The sequence below is a fragment of the Prionailurus bengalensis genome, chromosome E4, assembly GCF_016509475.1.
Source record: "Prionailurus bengalensis isolate Pbe53 chromosome E4, Fcat_Pben_1.1_paternal_pri, whole genome shotgun sequence".
In the NCBI taxonomy this organism is placed as follows: domain Eukaryota; kingdom Metazoa; phylum Chordata; class Mammalia; order Carnivora; family Felidae; genus Prionailurus; species Prionailurus bengalensis.
This window is the reverse complement of record NC_057360.1, coordinates 60,903,893-60,928,356: the sequence shown is the minus strand read 5'-3', so window position 1 is coordinate 60,928,356 and position 24,464 is coordinate 60,903,893. Positions and strand designations below refer to the sequence as shown.

The 24,464-nt window shown below is 46.0% G+C and overlaps 1 protein-coding gene across 3 annotated transcripts in view; it reads left to right on the top strand.

The window, feature by feature from the left end:
• The first annotated feature begins 378 nt into the window (after positions 1-378).
• Positions 379-24,464, top strand: part of PBX1 (PBX homeobox 1) — a 295,831-nt gene continuing 271,745 nt past the window's right edge. For 2 of the 3 annotated variants that reach the window (XM_043568957.1, XM_043568955.1), the window contains exons 1-2: positions 379-1,309; positions 4,445-4,518. In XM_043568957.1, the coding sequence (XP_043424892.1) occupies positions 1,119-1,309; positions 4,445-4,518 (265 nt within the window). In that variant the 5' untranslated portion in view covers positions 379-1,118. The remainder of the gene's footprint in view (positions 1,310-4,444; positions 4,519-24,464) is intronic. The other variant, XM_043568956.1, reaches the window with a different exon arrangement.

The following is a 24,464-nucleotide window of genomic DNA, read 5'->3' as shown; positions in this document are numbered from 1 at the left end:
ACACCGTCTGTGCTCTCTCCTGTCAACATTACACGTTTGCATTGAAGCGGGGCCACGTTTTCCTCAAGGACGGCAGCTAAAGCGAGGCTGGCGACAGGACTGGGCAGTAACCGGGCTGGGGCTCGGGTACCACGGCACCTTTAAGGACCGGAGACTTGGCACTAGCCCGGCCTCCTTCCCGGCCCACCTCTGAACTCTGATTGACAGGGCGCCGGGCGAGGAGGAGCCGAAGGAGGCCGAGCGGAGGTGCGGGGAGGCGAGCAGGGGGAGGAGGGCCCGTCTTCCCGCCGACGGCCAATCAGGGCGGGGGGGCGGGGCCTGCGCGCCCTCCTCCCTCCTTCTCTCCCCCGCCTCCCGGCTTCCCCGCCCCCTCCCCTCTCCTCCTTCTCGTCCTCCTCCTCCTTCTCCTCCTCCTCCTCCTCCTCGCAGGCTGTGGTTTTTCTGTATGTGTTTCTGGAGTCCTGAGCCTGAGCTAAACAAAAGCAGGAGGCTGACGGGGCTGCCGGAGTTTGCAGAGACACGGAGGAGGAGAGAGCCTGTGCTCTGCCTGCCGCCGCGGCCGGGGGAGATCTGGCTTTTGCAACAGCCCACCCCCTTTGAGATCACTCTGGCCCGGAGTGGGGGTGGGGGGCAGCGGGGGGTGGGGGGGAAAGTTTGCATTGCAATCCCCCTGCCTTCCTCTCCTTTCTCCCGATCAATGCATATTTGCAAAAGGATTAAGCCACAGATTTAAGCGCCGGGAGCCCATTTCTGCCTTGCAAAGGAGACCGGACTGAAAAACCAAAAGCCAGCTCTGATTTCTTTTCGTCAAGTGGGAAGGTGGTTTATTTTTCTTGCTTTTTTGGAGTCAACACCCTTCCCCACCAGCCCTTATCCCCACCCTCACCCCGCAACCCCTTCACGCCCCCCTCCCCCTCCCCACTCCCCATCCTCCCACCAGCCTCTAAAAGAGGCAAAGGGATTTTTTTTTTTTCTTCTGGTCTTCTTTTTTCCCCCCTTCCCTGTTTATCCTGAAAAGGATCTGAAGCCAGCTTGAAGGATAAAAAGCCTTGGTGCTGCCCAGGAGCCGAGCCGAGGAGCAGAAGAGGAAGAGCCGGGGGCTGCTGTTGCCTTTGGAGATGGACGAGCAGCCCAGGCTGATGCATTCCCATGCTGGGGTCGGGATGGCCGGACACCCCGGCCTGTCCCAGCACTTGCAGGATGGGGCCGGAGGGACCGAGGGGGAGGGCGGGAGGAAGCAGGACATTGGAGACATTTTACAGCAAATTATGACCATCACAGACCAGAGTTTGGATGAGGCGCAGGCCAGGTGAGATGGAGGTTTTCTTTTCCTTTCTTGGGGTTTTTTGTTTTTCTCCCTCTCGCAGGGGGAAACAATGGGAACCGAATCAGCACAGCGCTTTCTTTTTAAATGTTATTTCTTTTCCCATTTTGACGAGCAACTCCATGGCGGAGGAGTAAAATTGGAAGGAGCGTTGTTATCGAAAGTGTAATCGCCCATGCCGAGATGTGGCTCTGTGTGTGTGTGTGTGTGTGTGTGTGTGTGTGTGTGTGTGTGTGTATGTATGTGTGTTTGCGTGTGTGTGTGAATATAGAGATATTCATATATGTCCACACAAACACTCAGGCACGCCGAAAATACTGCCAACGGATCCAAAAGCGGCCCTCGGCACTTTTTACTGCTTTAAAAAAGTATCAGAGAGAGCAGAATTGACAAGTTTTGGACAGCATTCCATGCCTTCTTGTTGAGGGACTCCGTAACATTACAAAATAAAATGCCCCAATAACACTTTATTTGCAAATTTAGTGACTCCTCACCTAATTCAGAGACTTTGGCTTTTCTTTCTTGATGTGCCCCTCCAAAATTAATTTTGAGCTTTTCCTTCTTTCTGCCCCCTTAAAATAAAATTTAAAAAAAAGCAGATTAATTCTTTGTCAGTACTTGTCAACTATCCAAAAAATATTTTGCATTCATTTGATTCTGTTTCAGAAAAAAGCTAATGGAAAGAAGGAAAACATGATTTTGCTTTGAGGCATATGGGTTAGTTTCAGGAGACTCAGATATTCAGTTTAACTTTATTGTCTCTTAATTTGAGTCACTTTACCAACGCTCTGTGGCACAGAATGTATGGTCCTTTAAAAAAGGGGGTGGGGGGACAAAAATCAAGCATGATCTTTTTCCCATGCTTTTTTCAGGACCACTTAGAATGCACAGAAATAGAAATGAAGGCATGTGTGAATTTCATGTATTTTCAGTACTGTAGGACAGGAAGGTCTTTATTAAGGAAACACAATAAAGAAGCTGTGTAGCTTCTCAAGTTAATCCATTGCCAGGTAGACAGTTCAACACCCCAGGATTTTACAGTAAATTCTCTTCCAAAACAAAATGTAGAGTCAATGGCAACCCAGAAACAGCTTGCCCAAGGCCGATCTCGAAAAGAAGAATTTAAAAAATCTAATGACCACATATGTCTTTACTGTTAATTACCCTGCTTTGTGAAATCTCAGAAGTAGTTGTTTTTTTTTTTAATATGTACACAATTCCTATACCCCAAATGACTCAGTTATGTGGAAAAGACATTATATGTATTTTCGTCTTATGGGAATAAGGAATTTGAGTTGAGAAAATGAGCCGAAGCGGTTAAAAGCGTGGATGTTATGAATTACACCCTTATTTTAGCTGCAGGCACATGCAACATGTAAACTCAGAAGTACTGAGTGTGGAAAACTTAGAAATGTTCGAAGCCAGGAACTGTGCTTAATTTTTTTTTTAAATGGGGGAAAGTTTTCAAAAATTAATCGGTGCTCTCTTCCAATTGTATTATCTTTAGAGAAGCTAATAATTACAGCAAAGTGGAAGATTTTTCGCACTGGCAATCTCTTTTTGAATTGGAACAGATTTCTCCATTACATTGTTGCAGAAGAAGAAACTCAGACATACCAATAAACTGGTTTAATAACAAGTTTGTGAAGTGGCAAGGGGCCGGGAAGGCTCGAGACTTCCCACTTTCCTCACGCACGATCAGTACTCCCTTTTTGTACAGCTGAGGACAGCCGAGGCTTGGCGGGTCTCCCCTGATAGTGGCCTAGATGCTGAGAGAGATTAGACCCACATTTTGGGATGGGGAAATCTGTTCTCTGTCTCTAACCCCATTGATGTGCTGTGGAAATGTAGTATTTCTGGAAAGCCGTCTGGGGCTTTTGTTGTTACTAGTCCTGTTGGTTTGTTTTTCCATTTGGGCCTATATGTAAGAATGCAATTAATGAAAACTATTTTAAAAGGCCCTCAAAGAGGTCTTTGATGCAATAAAGTATTTTGTACCTTTTTTTTCTCACCCCCCCCCCCCATGAGAACTCAGGCACCATTGAGCTTTCTTTTTGTTCAAACAATGTAACTCTACTCACAGTATAGAGAGCCTGCTTCTCCTTACTGCTCTTGATGAGGATGTGTGTCCATTTTTTTTTTTTTAACTTTCGCAAGAATTAAGAAAGAATTGCATGTGTCTGGGGTGCCAGGGGCTTCCATTTGTCTTTCCACATTAATTTCAGTTTGTAAACAGAATTCCTTTAACTGATAGCTGATACGATCAGTATTTTGTTTCCAAAACAATATCCTCCTGCTAAGTGCTTCCATAGTAAAATAAAGGGAAAGGTATTGTTTTGTTCCTCAAGTGCATTCTGAATACACACGCACACCAGAACCAGGTAAATCACTGATCTAAAAGGCAGAATTGTATTTATTTTTTCCCCAATGGGTGCAAGGTCCTAATTGTAAATAATTGAATTTCAACACCTGCAAATAAGCGGCGTGTGCACAAGAGGCATAATGTGAACACAGAGAAATGAATTTATTCCCCATATGGGTATGTTTGCCCCCTGGCAATGCATTTCCATACTCTTTAACTTGGGGACTGAAATTTTATAAATTGACAGTTCTACTCAGAAGACCTTTCAAGCATCTTGTGTTTATGAGAATACAGGGGCATCTGCGGAATGAATTCGAACACATGGATGAATTAAATTTGAAAACACACACACAGACTAAGAGGCAGACAGCTCCTAGGCTGTGGTGGTTGCATAGATTATAGAAAACTGTTATCCTATGCGTTTAGCTTTGCCGTATTCATTGCCCTGGATATAGGATTATTGGTTTAAGAATTCCACTTTGATTAAACTATTAAAAAAAAAAACTAACTCAGCCTAAATGGGCATAATTTAGGTTAGTTCTGTTCTGTAGTTAAATCCCTACTCTCTCTCAGCTAATTAACATTATTTCCTTTTCTATGGCGGGACTCTATATTAAGTCATAAAACAATCGAAGCATGCCACAGAGTTATGTGTGGTATATAATTTTGGCTAAATGTTCGGATTTTTCCCCCTGTGCATTATCAGCAGTTTGATTCTGAAAGTCCACCTAAGCCATTATGTTGTTTCTTTCTTGCAGAAAACATGCTTTAAACTGCCACAGAATGAAGCCTGCCTTGTTTAATGTGTTGTGTGAAATCAAAGAAAAAACAGGTAGGAATGAGATTTCAACATTTAAGCGTTTTCTTTGGCCAGTTGACTCACTTAGCCAGCAATCACAAACCCATTATTTAAATATTAAAATTTCAGAATAAAAGTACTCTCAAGATGGATCGCGTATTCCAATAGGGAGTTCTAGTAGCCCTGGTTCCTGGGAAAGAAAGCACCAAGTTTCCTTGACAGTTATTACCAAGCATTACTGGTTTATTTTCCTTAACTCTGTTACCAGCCTCTTTGAAACTGGGGCTAGAATAGAGGTTCTGAAGGGAAATTGATAGAATGATGTGCCTTTGGGGGAAAAATATGAAAGTAAAAGTCTGTTTCCTGAAGGAATGTATTTTGGCCCATATTTAAAACCCTGGTGTTTTTGGAGTTGGGCATGGGGGCTAAGCTGTTTAAAGTTTCCTTTCCTTTTTTTCTTGTAATGGTACAAAGGAGCAGGCTAGAGGTTTCTCAGCAGTGGTGGTTGTCAAATACCTTTGTGGAAAGCGCTATACAACGTCAGGTTATCGGTATTTGAGTGCCCTGTGATTTCATAGCAGAGGGAAGCGTTGGGTTTAGGGGAACATAATGCCATGAGATCACTCATTCTGTTGTTTTTCTACTTTCTAGACCTCCTCTCATGGACTAACACACTTATAACACATCCCAGGAGGGCATTTAAATTTTAAAGCAACAATTAAAAAATAGCAGTCATCAATCAGAGGTGTTCTTAAACAACAGATGCTCTGGGAAGGACATTTAGCAACATCCTCTTGTTTGTTTATTTTAATCCTTAATTTTCCAAAGTGGCTGAATCTCTCCCTTGTAAAAAGAGAGAGTTGAGAAGGCAATCTGAAACGAGAGCATAATGATGAGGAACGAGGGGTGGTTATATAAAGCGGGAGCTTCTGCTGGCCTCTGACTTGCTTGCTTCAGAGCAGTGCAAAGTACCTGCCATCCTATTTATTTATTTATTTTTTACAACAAGGAGTGTAACAGTCAATAATTCATATCTAAACCATATAAGCAAGGGCATGACATGAATGAAAGTGACAATAAATATGATTGCATGCCCGGTTGATATACATTGATAGTTACACATAAAAAAGAGGGGTGGGGGGGGGGGAGGGCACCCAGGGTGGCTTTCTTTTTGAAAGCTCTCTGTGTTTCTCTTTTAAAAGAATAAATAGTTTCAAGATGTGACCGTTGATCGAATATGTAATTACTTGGGTCTTGAAATCTATGTGAAATTAGTAAGCAGCTCCTTTGTTGAATGTTATTTGTGTTGTGCACAACATTCCAGACAAAGCACCTGAGCAGTAATGTTCAGACCTTCAAGACTTTCAGGTTGCCTTGCCAAAACCTATCCTTACTGCAAAGCTGATAATTACATTATTTTAGCTGTGAAACACCTCTTAAGAGATTTATGAATTGTGCATACAAATATCAAAGAGCCCTTCCAGTTTGTCACACTTTTTAGCTTTTTTTTCCCTATTAGCCAGGGCAGGAAACCTGAGTGTATGTATACAGATTTTTTTCCTCTCCTTTTTTCTTCTTTCTCATTTTCTTTTTTGATCTCCAATGCTTATTTACTTTGAATTTTTGGTTTGTTGAAATCTGCTTCTAACCTAGTACGCTTTCCTGCCCGTCTTGATTCATCAAATATAGAATCAAGACATAAAGGCATATTTGATAATCCAGGCTAAAGCGACTCAATTTTGGAAGACACTTTATCAGATATTTATGGAAAGGAAGCCCATCGGGGCACTTGAATGTATATTGTGGTCAAAGTGTTTAATTCTAGCCTTCTAATTAAAACCTACCAAGGCAGTAGATCAAAGTGGATGGGTGTGAATAGAGATCCGGTTCTGGTGTGGGTTAAAGAGTTTGTTCCTTATTCACATTGGCTAAACTGTGGTGATAGGAAGCAGGGGTATTGGTCAAAAATAACGCTTGAAAGGTGTAATCTATCGTTGGACTGTATATTTCGCTTTTAAAATTTCCTGTCAACTGATGAATTGGTGTTTGGAGATTTTTAAAAATCTAAGTTCAGTTTCGGTGTGTTGTCTTTAGAATACTATATTTAAAAAATAGTTTATGAAGTACTGTAGATTGAGAAGATAAGGATCCCTGCCCCTGTGTTAAAGGGGAAATATACATGTGCACACGCACACACGCGTGATAGAGGTTTGGATTGAGAGGGCACCCATGGGTGAAAGTTTAAAAAAAAAAAAAAGAAAGGGAAAAAAAAAAAGCTTTCCTCCTTGTTTCTCTTCAACTTGTATGTTAGAAGGAGTGAGGGGAAGGAAGAAACATCTCCTGGAATGCTGAGTGTTCTGTGTTAAAGGTGGGGAGATAGACAACTGGTGTGTGGAACAGAAGCCTTTGACTCTGAAGCATGATTCCCCCGGCGCTCAGGGTTTGCCCAAATCCCCGTCTCTGTGCCAGTGTATCTCCCATGCGGTCGATGCGTCTGGTAAAGTGTGTAAAGTTGCAGGAGTTTGGTTTTTTGTGTGTTTTTTTTTTTTCTTCCCTCCCTCTGGATCCAGGGCTGGTAGGCAGATCTGTTGGAGGGTCAGTTCCTATGCATTCCTTCATTGTTATGGGACTTTCCCTATTGTTTCTTCCCAGCCCCCTGGCCTCGAATGAGCATTTTTGAGCTTCCGTCCCAAGCACTGCAGAGGTTACTGGGCTCAGGGTGGGCTTGCTTGTTTATTCGCTCGCGAAATTCCCACGTTCGGCTCACCTAGGCCTTTAGAAGGAAGACTGGACGCCGAGGGGAGCAGCGGTAATGGCTTTCATTTACTGCTTTTACTTTGTTTTTGTTTTTGCTCACGATTTCAGCGCGAGAGCTCAGAACTAAGTGGGGCAGATTGTCTTCCCCACCTTTTGCAACTCGAGGGAAACATGCGCACAGCACCCGAAGTAGGCAGCACCGTCTAAATTACAGTTGATTGATGGGTATTTAAGTCAGAAATTACTGTGAGGATATTAAAAAAAAAAAACACACACACACACACCATGTGTCTTCTTGCTTCAGAGTGTGGGTGAGTTTTTATTTTGATACCCTTTTGCTTTTTAAAAATAAATGCTAAGAAAAAAGAAGGCCTGCAGAACGCTCCGGGCGGCAAATCTCAAAAACAGCCAAGGAAACCCGTGTCGAGACCCATAGCAATGTGTATCTCACAAGTGGCTTTTATCTGCTGTCTCCTTCTGGGATCAGAGGGATTTAATATCGACTTTTGGGCCATTTAATATCTTATTTTCTTTTGTGTTTAAGGAAACATTCCTTGTCTTCTGACATAGTAGCAAAAGGCTGACTTTTACCCAGGCGTATATGTAGGGGTGGGGGGGGGGGTGATGCGATGGAACAGGAGGAAAAAAAGTCAAACACACTGTGTTTCTTAAAAAGATCTTGCATATAATATCAAATGTCTTCTGATTTTTTTTTTTTACTTTAGTGTCAAAATTCACGCAGGTTGAAAAATTAGGAAAACACCCCCAAAATACTGGGTGCCATTTACTAGGGAGAATATTTATAGACAGCAATGAAGAGCGGTGATTGTTGTGAATAGTTTTTAATTTTAGAACATAATAGCTATATATGGCATTTCCAGCCGATTTTCCTCTGTGAATTATCTGCGCTTGAAGTTAAATCAAATCACTGAAGGAGGTTAAAAAAATTAGGCTTTTTTTTTTCTTTTTCTTTCTTTTTTTTTTTTTGCTTCCTTACCAACCTTTTGTTCTCTCTTTTCTTTTTTCTCTGTGTTCAATTAACACCCCCATCATAGATCTGTGTGTGTGTGTGTGTGTGTGTGTATGTGTGTGTTTAAGTCTACTACTGTATTTCACTTTTGACACGCTCCCTTATTCTTGCCTGCCGCTTCTTTCTAATACAGCGGTTATATTATGGGACTGGTAGTCTCTTTACAGCATTAGAGAATAGTGTGTGTGTGTGTGTGTGTGTGTGTGTGTGCGTGTGTGTGCGTGTGTGTGTGTGTGTTTGTATAAGTAGGAGAGGGGCAGGATGCAGTGACACTGTATCCAGCAGGGGAATAATTCTGATGGTATGAGGCCTTGAGCCGAGCAGGAGTGAAATAACTTTAGACAATTTAGAGCTGCCTCTGCTCAGATTCCTTTTGGGGTCGCGGTGGCAGGAGTGACTTCATGGAAGTTCACCCATAGCGGGCAAATGCAAAAAACTTTTTCTTGCTGATCACAAAGTTCAAGCGTTAGGTCTTTTCTTTTCTTTTTTTCCTGTCTTTTTTTTTTTTTTTTTTTTTTTTGTGGAAGGGGCTGAGAGGGAAAAGTGGGGGAGGGGGGGTGCGAGGGAAGGGAAGTTACAAACCAGCTTTGCTTGAACACTCCCATCCAGGTCCAGCAGTGAGCTGGGCAGAAGTCATGTGATTCGACAATACACGGTTCATCGTAATCTGGTCGTAAGCTGTATATAGACGTGCAACACTGACTGATGGGAAGTATCCCTTCTCTCCAGTCACTTTAGTGCGATCCATTCTTAGAAGTAGAGTTGATAAATTCTGGCATTGGAGAGGTACGAAGGAGGGGTGCAACGCACATGGGGGGCAGACCTGTCCGCAAGAGAGTTTTGGAAGTTTGGGGTCGCTTCTGACAGTCAGGGCGCCTGTGAGGACTGGGGAGCAGATGTAAGTTAAGGGAACTGAGAGAGGGTTTGGGAGAGGGTTCACAGACCCAGGGACGTGGGTGTCAGGAGCTGGGGGAGGTGAGTGAGGCTGTGGGTTCCCAGTTGGGTGGTGCTGGGAGGGGGCGTAGTGCCTGCCTGTGCTTTGAGCTTTCTGCTGGTGCAAGGCAGCTCATGTGCTCTCCCCTGCCTTCTACTGACGCCCATGAACTTTTGGTTGTTGTTGTTGGCACAATTACAGAAATACCCCCAAACAAGCAAACAAACCAACACTTAAATACTGAACATATTTAAATAGGAGAGCATTTTCAGTTTAATTTAAAGCATAACCCCAGCTTCTTTGGAGACACGGTTTCCACTCATGCCTTAGGAAAACTTAGCCTTAATTTTGGTTTTAAACCCCTTTTAGATGGAGGCTGTTATGTTTTGAACTTGGGGAGGTGAATCCAAATAGACTTCATTCCTTTCCCTTTTCATATGTTAAAACAACTCATTTTATATATGTGTGTGTGTGTATACGAATATATATATATATATATATATATATATATATATATATACACAACACCACATGACCGAGGTCGTGTCCTAGATCCAGCTCCCAAAGACTGCTCTCCTTCACTTACGCGTGACCCTGAGAGCCACCCGATCCATCTGCACTGCCATTTGTCCTTGGGTGAGAGGAATATGATAATTCTGGCTCCACCCCTGTCCCTTACCTGAGGTGGCGTGGCCAGCTGTAAGGGACACAGTAATTGATAAATAAAATAAGGGAAGGATTAATGAGTTGTTTGCAAAGTGCTTTGAGTTCCCTGGGCTGTCTAAATAAACGATGCTGTGTTTTCTGTAATAAATTATGTCGGGACCCATATCCTGTCCCATTTCATAGGATGTCACTGTGTTAACCCTTTCAGGCCATAGGACCGTATCTACCAGTCCGTAATTATGTAACGGGTGGTTGGTTGTCTCTCATGGGGAGAATTCTCTGGTTGAATCTATGGCTCCATGTGCATCTGAGAGGTGTCACTTCTCAGAACTTGGCAGAGTGATTTCCAGAAAAAAAAAGTGCAGGTATAGACAGTCATAAGATTATAAAAACGATCTCCCTTTATGGCAGAATAAGGTCAGTAGTGACTTCCCGGAAGGTCTTCTTACCACTGACAGCTATGTTTCAATCTCTCAATTATTGGTGGAAATCAAGATTGCAATGGGTAAAAAAAAAAAAAGAAAAAAAAATCATCCTTTTGGGTTGAGCTCATAGATTCAGCTACATCTGGCACTGACCCTCTTGTCATTAAGTGGTTATGAGGATGGGTGCCCTGCACCTGTATTCATTCTGGACGTACCACTAAGCAGTTGTACGATGATAGGCAAAAAATTGCTTAAAGAATTGTAGGAGAAACTCTTAACAGTAGTGGTTAAGGACTTGCTCTCTGCATTTGTATCCCACATCTCTGACTTTTTAGCTCTGTGACCTTATTCAAGTTACTATACCTCTCTGTGTTTCATTTTCCTCATCTGTGAAAAGGAGATACTGATGATACCTATCACAGAGGGGTGTGGTGAGGATGAAATGAGGTAATACATGTAAATTACAGTGCCTGGCGTAAGCAGTCAATAACTGTTCGCTTTTATTATTTCTGGCCCTGTTTTCTTCTATGAAAAAGAGAGGCTTGCACCAGATGGTCCCTAAAGACCAAGCCAATTCCAAGACTCTGTGATTCTATGCTGAAAAGAGACAAAAATTGCTGAATTTAAGATCTGCTTTCTTTTGTTTCTCTTGCTGTTCTCTTAAAGCGAGAATTAGCTCTATCTGGCCAAAAGGCTGGGACTAGGTTGGAAGAAAAGGGGGAAAGAATGAGTAGGAACAAAGACAAAGGTTTTTAGTTACCCACAAACTGGACGACAACTACCTGAAAAACTAAGATTGCATATATTAGCGATTGTGTTTTCTTAGCATCAGCAACTAGAGATATTATGTACTTATAGTTAAAAATATTTTCTCTCTGAAAACACGTGGACCCGTCCATTCAATTTACAAAGTTTGAAAGTAGGAAGAGTAACATAAAGTGAGGTTAGGGTAACAAGGATCTTTTCCTGACTTCCTAATATGTTTCTTATTTAGGAAAAATTTTATCTTGATCATAATGACAGCCTGGATACGTTGTAGGTTTTATTCTTTTTTATTCTTTTTAAATGGTTTTCTTTTTTTTTTTTTAAAGCAAACTCTGTGCCCAACGAGGCAGCTGAACTCATGACCCCGAGGTAAAGAGTCACAGGCTCTACCGACTGAGCCAGCGAGGCGCCCCTGATAGTCATCTTGAAATATACTTCATGTACCATGAAATTCACCCATGTTAACTATACAGTTCAGTGATTTAGTATATTTACAAAATCGTACAACCAGCAGAACCTAAATTTAGATCCTTGTTCATCACTTACCAAAAAACCCAGTACCTATGACCAATCAGTTCAGATTTCTCCCTTTGCCTAGCCCCTAGAAATTGCTAACCTCTGCCTCTAGGGATTTGTCTCTTCTGGGCATTTCACATAAATGGAGTCCCATAACATGTGTTGTGTTCTTAAGTCATATTGTAAGTGACACCACCTTTTGTCTCTAGCACCCCCGGCCTTCCATTGTTTTCAACCTTTTCCTCCAATTAGTGATCTCTTCTTTGCCTCCATGTTAAGGGTTCTGTATTTTTTGTCTTCTTTGATCATCGACACCTACTCTAAAAAAAATTGTTTTTGATAAATTTAAGTCAAAGGAATGAATCTCTACTGTTCGAATTTCAGGTGTGAGGTTCCTGGAAAGGGAGAAATTAGCAAAAGAGATTGGGCAATTTTTTGAATAGCAGTCTAGTATGATAGGGAAAGCCAGGACTTCGAGGCAAACCACCCTGGATTCCATTCCTAGCTTGGTGTGTAATATTAATAAGTTATTTGATGTAACAGAGCTTCAATTTCCTCACCTATACTGTAAAGATAATAATATTAGTGGGGTAATTTGGGGGACTCAACACAATAATACAAAGCATATAGTCTAGTGAGTGTGCTCAATAAATGCCAACTACTGTTTTTTGGGTTTTGTTTTTTTCCAAAACCACATGGCAGAGTGTTGACCACCCTACTCATGAGTTTGGCTCTGTCTGTTCAGATTGGGTTTTCTGGCAGGTCGGTCCAGGAGTTTTAGAGGCTCACCAAAATGCCTCCTGACGCCTGCTGCATTTACATGCTTTGAATGGTTGTCTGTATAAGAGGGGAAAAGACTCTTGGGCAAATCTCAACAGAAGGTATCCCAGCATATCTGCACTTTCCTCCTTCAGTCCTTGAGTTCTTGAAAAGGAATCCCATAAAACAGTGCTGTCTGGTAAACACATAGGTAACTTCAAATCTAATTTTTTAATGTTTATTTATTTTGAGAGAGAGAGCAGGGGAGGGGCAGAGACAGAGAGAGAGAGAGAGAGGGAGAGAGAGAGAATCCCAAGCAGGCTCCACGCTGCCAGTGCAGAGTCTGATGGGGGGCTCGAACCCACAAACTGCTCGACCATGACCCCAGTTGAAATCAAGAGCTGGACACCTAACCGACTGAGCCACCCTGGCGCCCCTTAAATTTAATGTTTTGAGTTTTCTAGTGGCTCATTAAAGGAAGTAAAAAAAAGAGAGAGGTGAAATTAATTTTAAGAAATAGATTTTTAAATCCAAATATCTAAAATATTTCAACATGTGATCAACATAAAATTATTAATGAGCCATTTTATTTTTTCTTTTGTACTAAGACTTTGAAACCCATTGTGTATATTATATTTACAGCACGTCTTCAATGTGGACTAGGCATACTTAAGTGCTCAGGGTTTACATGTGGCTCGGGTCTTCCGTATTGGTCAGCTTGGCCAAGGAATGGTTGTTTTGGCATAAACTTTTGTTTTGTTTTCTTTTTTGGCATAGAACTAGGATGAGGTGGTTCATCACTATCTCTTTTTTTTTTTTTTAGTTTTTTCTTTTCATAACATTGTTTTATGATTTGTTTCCATATCCTTAACATCTTAAATGTTCCCCACAAGAGAATGAGTAGGTGGAAGCCGCCATCTTGTTTCCTACAGTTAGAATACAAGGGACAAGCCCAGAGGAGTCCATGGTGTGACAAAGTTTGCAGGACCCAGAGTCAGGGTCAGGAGTTCTGAGGTGCACTGCTGACTGCCTCCAAAGTGTGTTATTTTAAGAATGTCATTTAACCTCTTAGTCTCAGGTTTCCACATCCATGGAATGGGCAACTCTAGAGGGCTGACCCCACATCCCATGGATCATGAGCCTCAACATGAGTCCTGCCCAAGACTTGGATGGAAGGCAGGTGGAGCACTTATAAAATTCTTTTTCATTACTGCAGTTTTAATTTATCCTTTGACTCCTCGTCTCTTTTCTAGACAGTCATATAAAAGTGGTTATGGTGGTGTTAAAGCTACCTCCATCAGTCAAGTTGAATTGGAGAATGCAAACCGGGAGAGGAAAAAAAAATAGTGATTTTTTTTTTAATTGAAGTATTTAGCATCACATTTACAAGGCCCGTTGGAGGCCAGTCCTGGTTTAATCCACCTTGTAGACTCCATGACCGGAGGCAAATAATGGTTCTTCTGCATCCTTTCTGTTTGTAGCTAGCTGTTGGATTCTAGGCTGGAGATTGCTTTTTGGAAAACACGAAGATTTGTGGTTGCAGGATTGGAAGGGCAGTATACCTGTGCAAGTTCACACGGCGCAGCCCAGAGGAAAAAGTCGGGGAAACTTGGGTTTGCCTTTCACCTTGGAATTGTGCAGAGTTCCTTGTTTCCCATTTGCCTCAGCTGAAACGCTGAAACAAGGCCTGTTTCCCACCCACCCTTCAGGGGGGCTTCTGGAGACTTAAAGTGAGGGTATTTAGAAAGATGTTTGGCTGTCTCTAAGACGAAGTGCGGCCCGCAGGTGTGTGTGTGTGTGTGTGTGTGTACGTGTACGTGAAGTTCTGTGTCTGTTGTGCTTTGAGACCGGGTTGAATCTGCCAGTAGGTCAAAGGAATAAGTTTACCTAGTGGCCTGCGCTGGCAGGCCCGGGAGGGAGGGCAGGCGGGCGTCTCTCCGAGGGCAGCGAGGGCTGCGGGTGATTTGAGCCCGAGTGCGTCCCCGGAGGAGAATCCTCCTTGTAATCCCCATTGTTAATCGAATGGAAAGTTTGCATTTCTCTTTTGTCCCTAACAAAGGAAGCCTCTCGGGGACCCTAACGAGGAGCCCGGCCTCCCCGCCCTCCGCGAGGCCCGCTCTGCTCTCGGGGTGGGAGGGTGTGCACGGCGTCGCCTTCCTGCGGAGCCTGCACGCGGGGGGCTCCGGGGCCTCGCGCCCTGCCGACGTTAGGAGACACTTCACAACAAAGCGGCGGCAGCCCGGGCCTGGCTTTTCCTTTGTGCGGCCTGCGTGCGCGGGTGGCCGTGACCCCGCAGCCCCGGCGACGGCGAGGCCCGGGGCGGGTGCGGGCGGGGGCGCGCTCGAGCACTGGGTCCCGGCGGGGGTGGGGTGGGATGGGGTGGGGGGGACGCGGGGCCTGCGGACAGGTGAGCGGCCCGCAGTGTTTGGGGGGGGGACCGTCGCCGCCGCCACGACAGGAGGGCGAGGGCGGCTCGCGCACGCCAGGTGGTGCGCGGCAAGGCGGAGTCGTCTGCAAGGAGTTGAGGGGGATGCGCGGCGGCGGAAAACTTTGGGAACTTAGGGAAATGCGGGGCCGCCGCGGGGACAGGCCGGTCGGCGGGCCACCCGCGGCGCGCGAGGGGCGGTGGCTCCCTGCGGACGCGGGGCGGCCTGGGGGTTCTCGCAGTGGGGGCGGGGGCGTGCCTCCAGCGGCCTCTCCCCCCTCCCCCCCTCCGCGCCCTGGGGCCCCGAGAAGGTGGCGGGAGGTGATCCCGCCCCCACCCCCTCGGGCGCCACGCGTCCTTCATCGCACACCCCACCCTTCATTGCACCCCCCCCCCCCCCCCGCACCGGGTCAGGCCGCTCGCTCGCTGTTGGGGCGTCGGAGCCCCGGGGTGGGGAGGGGCGGTGAGGGTGCTGGAGGGCACGAGGCCTGGCCCCGGGGAGCGAGGCTCCCGCGCTTTCCGGGCGCGGGGTGTGCGACGTGCCCGAGGCCTGCAGACCTCGGCGGCGGTGGCTTTGCGTGCAGGGGTGCCACGCAGAGGGCGGCGTGCGAGCACGTGGCTGAGAGTGTGCGCGCTCTGACGCACGCGTGTTGATCTGCAGCGTCTTTTCTCCGTTGGCCCGGTGTCGTTTCCTCTCCGTCCTTAAACGTTCCCGTCGGTGCTTTGTGCGCGTGACATCAAATCACACACCACCCTCCGGAAGGTGCTGCAGGAGCCCTGGTGTCTCCTTTGTCTCTCAGCCCTTGCAGGGAGCAAGGCACCCTCCCCTGGGGGGATTTTTAACCCAGAGAACCTTGATGGACCCTAAACGGCCCTGACATTTGTTAAGGGAGGTCTGGTTCCTTGAACACTTGAAGAAGGTTTGGGGCCTTCAGACATACCGACTTATATGGCGATGCGTCTGGTCTTTCACGGGAGTCTTAAGCAAAGAGAAAAGTGATTTGGGAGTTTGCCGCCTGTACATACACGGAATTGCTCCCCTCCCCCCCCCCCCCCCAGCCCCCAGCCTACTGGAGCCGAGGCAGGAAGGGGCTGTCATCATGCTCATGCCTAAGCCGTATTACTTTATTTTTCTTCTTAGAAAGTTACACTAGGAAAGATGTTCTTGATGTGTGATTATTATTCTTAAATGGATTCTTGTGCTTTCCTATTATTGCTCTGTTACGGCCCCGCAGAGCAACCCCCGGGTCCTGCAATAGACCCTCCAGAAACTTTCCATTGAATGCACGTGGGAGAGCTAGAAGTCAGAAAGGTTGAATTCCCTCATTACTTCCCAAATCCGTGAATTAATTCTGTGAATTGCACCAGCCCAGTCTCTGATCCACCAACTACCAGGCCCATTATTAATTTCACCGCAGGGGTTTCTGGTCCGGGTTAACTCCGGGGGAGATGTTGGAAGGGGCTGTTGGGTAGGCTGAGAGTTGGTGTGCCCTCTCTGCTTGTGACCGACATTGCAGCTCAAATATAGGAGTAGCGACGCTCAAACCGGCAATGGTAACAGTGAAGAGTGAAAACAGTTGCTTCCTTCTGCTCCTGATTGGGACAACCCCATCTTCCTACTCATTTACTGTACGGATTCCTCCCCTCCTAGGGGGTTCGGGCTCAGATATCTAGGTAACTGCCGCCATGGATTCGCTTCCTCGCAGCTTACCCTAAAGAGGAAAGCATCTCCCTGGCGGCCTCCACGTGGGTGTAAGTGTGCAAAGATGGGTGGTCTTATCAAGATCCCTCACCTGTAATGTCACCTTCTGACTGTTGCCCTTCCTGAGTGGAGGTTATGGAAGCCTAATTGTTTTTCAGGAAGTCTGGCCAGATAGTTTTGAACGCCGTGGGTTCTGGAGATGTTGGGGGAAGACTCTTAGGTCTCATGGGTTGGATAGTGAAAAAGTTAAAAATGCAGACCTGTCCTGGTTGGATTTAGTTTTTCAATGCCCGTTACACATTTTCAGTTTAGACCTACTGGAGGACGTGATGTAATTTGCAGAGTTTGTACCCTACTTTGGACCATTGGTTCCTTGGGCAAATACTTAGGAAACTTCTTGTGTGGGACATTATGTGAGACCTAGAAGAAATACAAATGTGCACGTTGTGGCCCTTAACCGTCCAGGAGCTCCCAGCCCAATGGGGGGACCCTGAATCGTGGTCAGGATCTTTGTAGCATAGGCAGCTGACTTGCCCTGAAAGTCCTGTGCCCAGGATAGGATGTGTTCCTTGGGGCCAGGAGTGGGGCTGTCAAGGTCATTCTGGATGAGAGTTCAGGAACGCTTCTGGGCAGTACGTGTAGAAGCGTGCTTTCTTTGCTTCAGAGGCTGCTGTGTCTCGTGTAGGCAGCCTGAGAAATGTTCTGCGTCCCGAGTTTGCGCATCTGGCCTTGCCTTTCCCTAAATCTTGTCGCCCGGTTTCATTTGCTTTGCCTTCTCCCCTCCGCTCTCTCTTTTGACCCCTTCCGTGCCTCGACCGGGGCCTCCCCCGCACCCCCAAATTGCTATTTGCCAAACTTGTGACCTGAGACCACTTGGCATTTCCCTGGGATGGCTGAAATTTACCACCCGCTGAATAGGCATTCTGTGACATTTGCTCACCTGGGTAGTTTAAGCTACACGGTCTGTGTTGAGAGAGTGCGGAGAGGAAGTGTGAAATTTACCTCTGTGCTCCAGGGTTCTTGCCAGCAGGGAGACAAACAGTGATGCTTCTAGAAGCTGGAATTAATTTTTATCACGGTGCACATATATAGTTATATATATTCATACACACATTTATTATGTATTCAATAAATGCATGTAGACAATTTGTGCGTTATCTGTCATTCTCTAGTCATTATTTTAACAAATTAAATTTTCATGGTTAGATTCATCTTTCACATGCATCCCCTTCCCTCCACAGCTACCTTCTTTCTTCCTCTCCCTCCCTGCTGGTAGGAGACACTGGGTTAACTTAATGCTCTTTGAGGCCATGTGCCATTAGACCCCCTGTCTCCTTAAGGTTTCTGGGACTCTGGTGATGGCTTTCTCATCGTGGTCTGCCCAGCCGCTCCGCTCGTAAGGAAATAGCTCCTTGTCTCTTTGGATCAAACTGGTCCAGGAGCTTGTTCAGTGCAGGTGCTGGGACAGGCCAGCCCCCGGAGGCTCCTCCGGCTCTCAGAACCCACAGACGCACGGTCTGTCTGTCCTGGCTGTCGGCCCAGGAAGGGAGGCAGGCCGTGTGGATGGTTGAAGCTGTTGCTTTTTTCCTCGCGTTTACCCTGTCTGAGGGACCCGGAGGTCGGGAGAAGGGCAGGATGATGGGTCATCTCTGGATGAAGCCGAATTGGAAATGTCAGCAGAAGTTGACGCTCCCTCACCTCCCTGTGGAGCAGGGAGTTCTGTCCGGAGGTAATAATAGGTAATGTGCCCGGAACACTTTAATTACACACAGAGCTGCCATTACTACCCCAGTTTGTAAGACGAAGAAACAGGTGCAGAGAGTTTAATGAACTTCCTTAAAGTCACACAACTTGACGAGAGGCTCACGTGGGACGGGTGGTCCTCAAAAAGTTGTACGAGATGTGGATTTTTCTGCAGAAATATGCATTCCTGTTGAGTGACAGCCCTTTAAATTGTGATTCTTCCAAGAAAAATCCTGTGGAATCCTACTTAGTTGTCCAAAAAACAAATAGCTTGGCTCTACCCATCTCTGGTCCTGTTTCTCAGGTACATAAATTTAATTATCTCTTGGCTGTGGTTGACTGTAAAACATAAGTAAAAGGAGATAAGTCCAAAATTCTCCTTGGGCCTATTCCCTGATTTTTATTAGGCCTCTGCCTGTTATCTTTTTAGGATCTTCCTGATTTCTTTCAGGCAATGAGCATGACTTATTTTCATAGGTGGTCTACAGCTCGGCTGTCCCTCTTCGGTGTATATCACCTTTTCTGGTCCCTTCTCAGAAGCCTGGGGTTTTTGACAGGAGCATAAAGCAGGGCACAGTGCCTCGTCCTTGCACACCCTTCTTGGTCCTGCTGTCCCTTCTGTCCTGCCTCCCCCGCTTGTGGCCACACTCCAGGCCCCCGGGCGCTCAGGTGATTCTAAGTTGAAAGTTTCAGCTTTCTAAGCTGCAAGTTGCACTGGTGAGACCAGAAAGTCTCCTGTGTCCAGCCACAGAGCCACTCGTGGGAATGAAGCCGCCCCTTTGTTTTGAGAAGTGCGTGTTCTCAGTTTTCAGGAGGGGACAACTGTGTTCCGAGGAGTGGGGTGGCCCCGGAGCAGCCTGGTGTAAAGGACCTGGTTGGAGGGGCGCCTGAGTGGCTCGGTCGGTCGGTCGAGTGTCCGCCTTTGGCTCAGGTCATGATCTCACGGTTTGTGAGTTCGAGCCCTGTGTGGGGCTCTGTGCTGACACCTCGGAGCCCGCTTCACATCCTCCACCTCCCTCTCCGCCCCCGCATCTCTCCCCCTCTGTTTCTCTCCCCCCTCTGTTTCTCTCCCCCCTCCACCTCCCTGTCCCCCTCCACCTCCCTCTCCCCCTTCCCCCACTTCGTCTCTCTCCCCTCCACCGTCTCTCTCCCCCTGCCCTCTGTCTCTCTCCCCACAGTCTCTCTCCCCCCTCTGTCTCTCTCCCCTCCACCTCCCTCTCCCCCCTCCGTCTCTCTCCCCCCACCTCCCTGTCCCCCCTCTGTCTCTCCCCCCTCTGTCTTTCTCCCCCCCATCTCTCTCCCCCCCCATTTCTCCCTCCCCCACCGTGTCTCTCTCTCTCTCTCTCTCTCTCTCTCTAAGAATCTTGTTATTATGAACTATGGGAGAACTTTGCCTAGCAAAACTTTAAAAATAAATAAATAAACTTAAAAAAAAAAAGTCAATTAACTTTAAAAGGAAAAAAAAAAAAAAAGGACCTGGGTGGAGGTAAAATCCTGGTGACAGTGACTCTTGCAAAGCTTAGTATCTTCACATTGCCCAGGTGTTTAAGGAAAAAAGAAAGAATTTGGCATAGCCCATGTTTATTATTTATTCAAAAAAATTTTTTGTGAATGTTTATTTATTTTGAGAGAGAGAGTGAGAGAGCGTGAGTAGGGGAGGGGCAGAGAGAGAGGGAGACACAGAATCGGAAGCAGGCTCCAGGCTCTGAGCCGTCAGCACAGATCCTGAGGTGGGGCTTGAACCCATGAACCGCAGATCATGACCTGAGCCAAAGTCAGACGCTCAACCTACTGAGCCACTTCAGGGCCCCGGTATATCCCCTGTTTAAATTTATTGTTTAGGAAATGTTTTAATACCAGGAAGACCTTAATAAAGAAAATTTTAGAAAAGAAGAATTCACTAATTTTACTATCCTAGCTTGCTGTCTGTTATAAGCACCCACCCGCCCCTCTCCCATGCTTATATTTCCTTCCTGTCATTTTCCTTATGGCTGTACGAATTTTTCATTTCTTGTGGATGATGACGTGCTCAGGGATGAAATTGTCTCCTATTTTTGCAACAGAACCCGTTATGGATCTTACTTATTTATGTATTGCTCGTATCATTTCAAAGAGGAACTCAAGCACTTGACCAAAAAGGATAAGCAAAATGAAGAGATTTACTAAATAAATGAGGAAAATAGAAGAGAAAATTATGGTAGAAAATAAAGTGCAGGGGACTGTTAGTGTGTAAAATTGCATGCATGACGATCCTTTCTCATTGTAGACTTCCCAGTCCTTTGCTGGTGAGGAAATAGCTTCTGACTGTGGATCAAACTAGTCTAGAACCCTATGGAGTCCAGATCCTAGAGAGCTGGTTACAGATTTAACTCTCTGCTCCCTGGCAGCAAAAGCAAAAAGGGAAACAGGATCAGTTTCAAATGTCAAGGCATTTGGTATTGAAAATGAATCAGGATGTGACTTCCTGCAAAATTTCTCCCATAGTTCATAATAGGAGGATGCTAAATAATGTGATAGATGTTGTCCTCTACAACATGATAAACATATCTCATATCTTACCATAGCCCTTTGTATAGAATGCCCCCACCGCACTCAATAGGTTTTATTATAATTATTGGTTTATGATCTGATTCCCTCATTAGACTAATGAATTTCTGGAAAATAATGACCGGGACTTATATGACCAGCAGACAGTAGATACTCAGTTGATATTTATTGAATTGAAATCCTGTTTTATCTGTTTATCCAAAAAGGAGATAAATCCATTTATTAACATTCAGTGAGTACTCGCTGCTAAAAAGAGGGATCAATCAAAAGCTCCTGCCCTCGAGGCTACTTACGGTCGTCTGGGAATAGGTACATCTTAATAGGTACATTGGAGTTTGGCTGGATAAGTGCTATGTAATAGAGGCATGAGCATTTTCTCTTTTATGGAACGGAGTATACAGTTGCTTAAAATACACTCTCGGTACAGCTGGCTTTTCCCCTTGGAGTTTGTGTGTGGGTCTTTAAGGCAGGAGAGGCAGGCAGAAACGGCAATGATGAGGGCATCCGAGAGTTTCCTGACCGAGGAGAGAGGAGATTGTCTCGGAGATTTGCTTTCTCATTTCCATTTTCTTTTAGGAAAGAGGGTCCTATTTGAGGGTAAAGCCTCCTCTTTTCTCTCTGCCCTCTCCCAAAAATCAAGCCACCAGTTTGCTTGTGATGACTTTTTGTCCACGTTTCCTCCCATCAGATCGATCAAAATGTTGGAAAAGGACTCCTCCATTAAGTAATAATAGGAAATAGGAAAGAGGGTCCTGAGCTGACTAACCCAACCTCCCTGAACCCCAGGTCTCCATGATTGGGGTGGGTGGGGGTTGGGTGGAACCTGGGGGCGGGGAGTGGGGCCCCACTTCCTGACTTGACCAGGCAGCCTCGGTGGGGAGACTCTGTGGTTCCATCCCCCACCGGGTGGCTGGAGTGGTGGCCACCACTGCCATCCCTGTGACTGGCTTGCAGAGAAAACATGGGTCCTGAGGCTGGAAGAACAAAGCATCCTTGGGACATACTTACGAAATAAAGAGTTGGAAGAGCAAATGGCTGCCACATCTGGCTTTTTGTAAAAATTGGTGTTATTAGTTTTTAGACATTCATTACTATACTAATAAGAGAGACTTTTTACCTGCTCGCTTCCCTCCCCGTCTCTTTTTCTTCCTTCTGTTTAAAAACATGTATCGGCCACGTCTAAGCGAGGCATACGGGTTCCCCTCCGTCCGAAGGTAGAATGACCCGTGAAACCTTTCATAAGCTGAAATGGCGTAAAGCAAAGAAACGATTACCATCAATTTACATGGAAAAAAATTTTGAGCGTTCCCAGACTCTCTTAGGCTTTTCGGATACCTGAGGACACCTGTTGCTAGGGGGATGTGCAAGATACGTGGAGACGCAGCTCGTGTGCTCACAGACACAGGTCAGAGTCCCGGATGAGTGTGGGTCCCAGGAAGGAGCTGGGTGGCACTCCTCGCTGGCCGGGTGCGCCCCGCCTCATGTAGCCCTCCCTGCAAATCGGTCGCCTTTTGCCTTTTTTTTCCGCAAAAGCAAAAGTCCTCTTCGGGTTTCTTTCAGTTTGCAAAAACAGGGACGAGTGTAGGTGTTTCGTCAAAGTTGAAGTAGCTCAGCGGGAACTTTTGAAAAGCAGAGGGTGTCTGGAATGGGCGAGGCGAGACAGGATCTAATCCTCAGATTGCTTACCACTGGGAGAAAACCAAGAGAGGGCTTCAGGGCAGCATCGAGCAGGGCCGTGAAGGTGACCTAAATGTAGCCTAGTGCTTCGCCCACAGCGTGCTCTCAGCTGTTTCCAGAAAAAAAGATGATGCCAGTTTTCTCTAAGCTTGTAAGCTTCTCCTCCTAGATGGTAAACTAGTGAGCCATGCTAGCACAGTGCTTGGTGCACACACACACACACACACACACACACATACATGTATATGTACGTTTATAATACAGGATGCTCTACAAATACTGGTTGAAGGAAAGAAGAAAAAAGGAGTCACAGATAATTCATCTAAATCTAAATTGGACTTACTTATATTTTCAGACTGAGCCTCTTAAAAAATTATTTCCAGGGGCGCCTGGGTGGCGCAGTCGGTTAAGCGTCCGACTTCAGCCAGGTCACGATCTCGCGGTCCGTGAGTTCGAGCCCCGCGTCGGGCTCTGGGCCGATGGCTCAGAGCCTGGAGCCTGTTTCCGATTCTGTGTCTCCCTCTCTCTCTGCCCCTCCCCCGTTCATGCTCTGTCTCTCTCTGTCCCAAAAATAAATAAACGTTGAAAAAAAAATTAAAAAAAAAATTATTTCCAAAATTGCTACTATCTGCTGTGAGTGCGCTCATTTCTGAGTATTCTGTGGGCGCTTCTGTGATGTGTCTGAGAAGAAGACATCTTCCGTTTTCCTGGGTCCCTCGCGTGAAGTGCTCCGAATCCCATGTTTGGACACAAAGAGGTTCTGGTTGGAATCAGCTTGTTACCAAACGGGGGCATTTCTTGAATGGCTCCTCTGAGTCTGGGCTTTCCGAGTTATGATGTGGGACTTGGAGGGGTGAAGGGTGCTCGGGGTATCGTGGGGTGAACGGGAGTTGGGGGAGAGTGTGCGAGACGAGACATGAGAAACCGTGTAAAGACAAGTGACGATCAGATGTAGGAAACTGGCCAGACACAACCTTCCCGGGGTTGTGTAGGTAGGCGAAGTAGGCAGGGCAGTTGTTTCTCTAGCGAGTGGCTCAGATTCCAGCCCATCCTCACTTGGTCCGGTCTCTTCCCATCTGTAAAGCCTCCTCTTTTCTCTTTGCCCTCTCCCAAAAATCAAGCCACCAGTTTGCTTGTGATGACTTTTTGTCCATGTTTCCTCCCATCAGGTCAATCAAAATGTTGGAAAAGGACTCCTCCATTAAATAATAATAGGAAATAACAAATAAGCCCAAGACTTTCAAAGTGGGATTTTTTTTTATTAAGGCAGAAAAGGTTGTAGACCCTGAGGCAGGGGAAGTGGTTGAATAGGAGGCTCTCTGGGCATGCTCCACCCCCCCCTTCCAGTTGAGCACATGTAATTTAAACCTGTCCTTGGGGAGGAGTAAAGAGAGAATTGCCCCCCCACTCCCCGCCAGTCCCCTCCTCCCACTGAAAATTCCTAGTCAGAGTCTGTGATATCTCAAACGGGGCTGTCACTTTTCAGGGTCACTCCCTGGGGATATCCTTCCCCTAATCCCAGTGCAATTCAAATGTTTCTGACTGAAGAACAGGACCCATGTAGGGTCCTGCATTTGTTTTAGCGACTTTGCTATGTAGCCCTCTCCTGGGGCTGGGGAGTGTGAGGGGGGTGGTCTTAGGCAAGGAATCTCACGGTGGGCTTTGAGGAGGGTAGTAGGTCCTTGAGGACCAGTACAGTCCCCCCTTTTCCATGGGGGTGTGTTCTCAGAGCCCCAGAGGATGCCTGAAACCCTGGGTAGAATCGAACCCTAAAAAAACTGGTATTTTCCCCAGTACTTATCTATGATAAAGTTTAATTTACAAATTCACCACAGTAAGGGTTAACAATAATGACCAACAATAAAAAGAACAATTCTAACAGTATTCTGTAATAAAAACCGTGGGAATGTGGTCTCTGCCTCTCAGAATATCTTACTCTGCTGCGTTCACCCTTCTTGTGATGCTGGGAGATGATAAAATGCCCACGTGATGAGACGGAGTGAGGGAAATGCCGTGGGCATCGTGATGTAGCA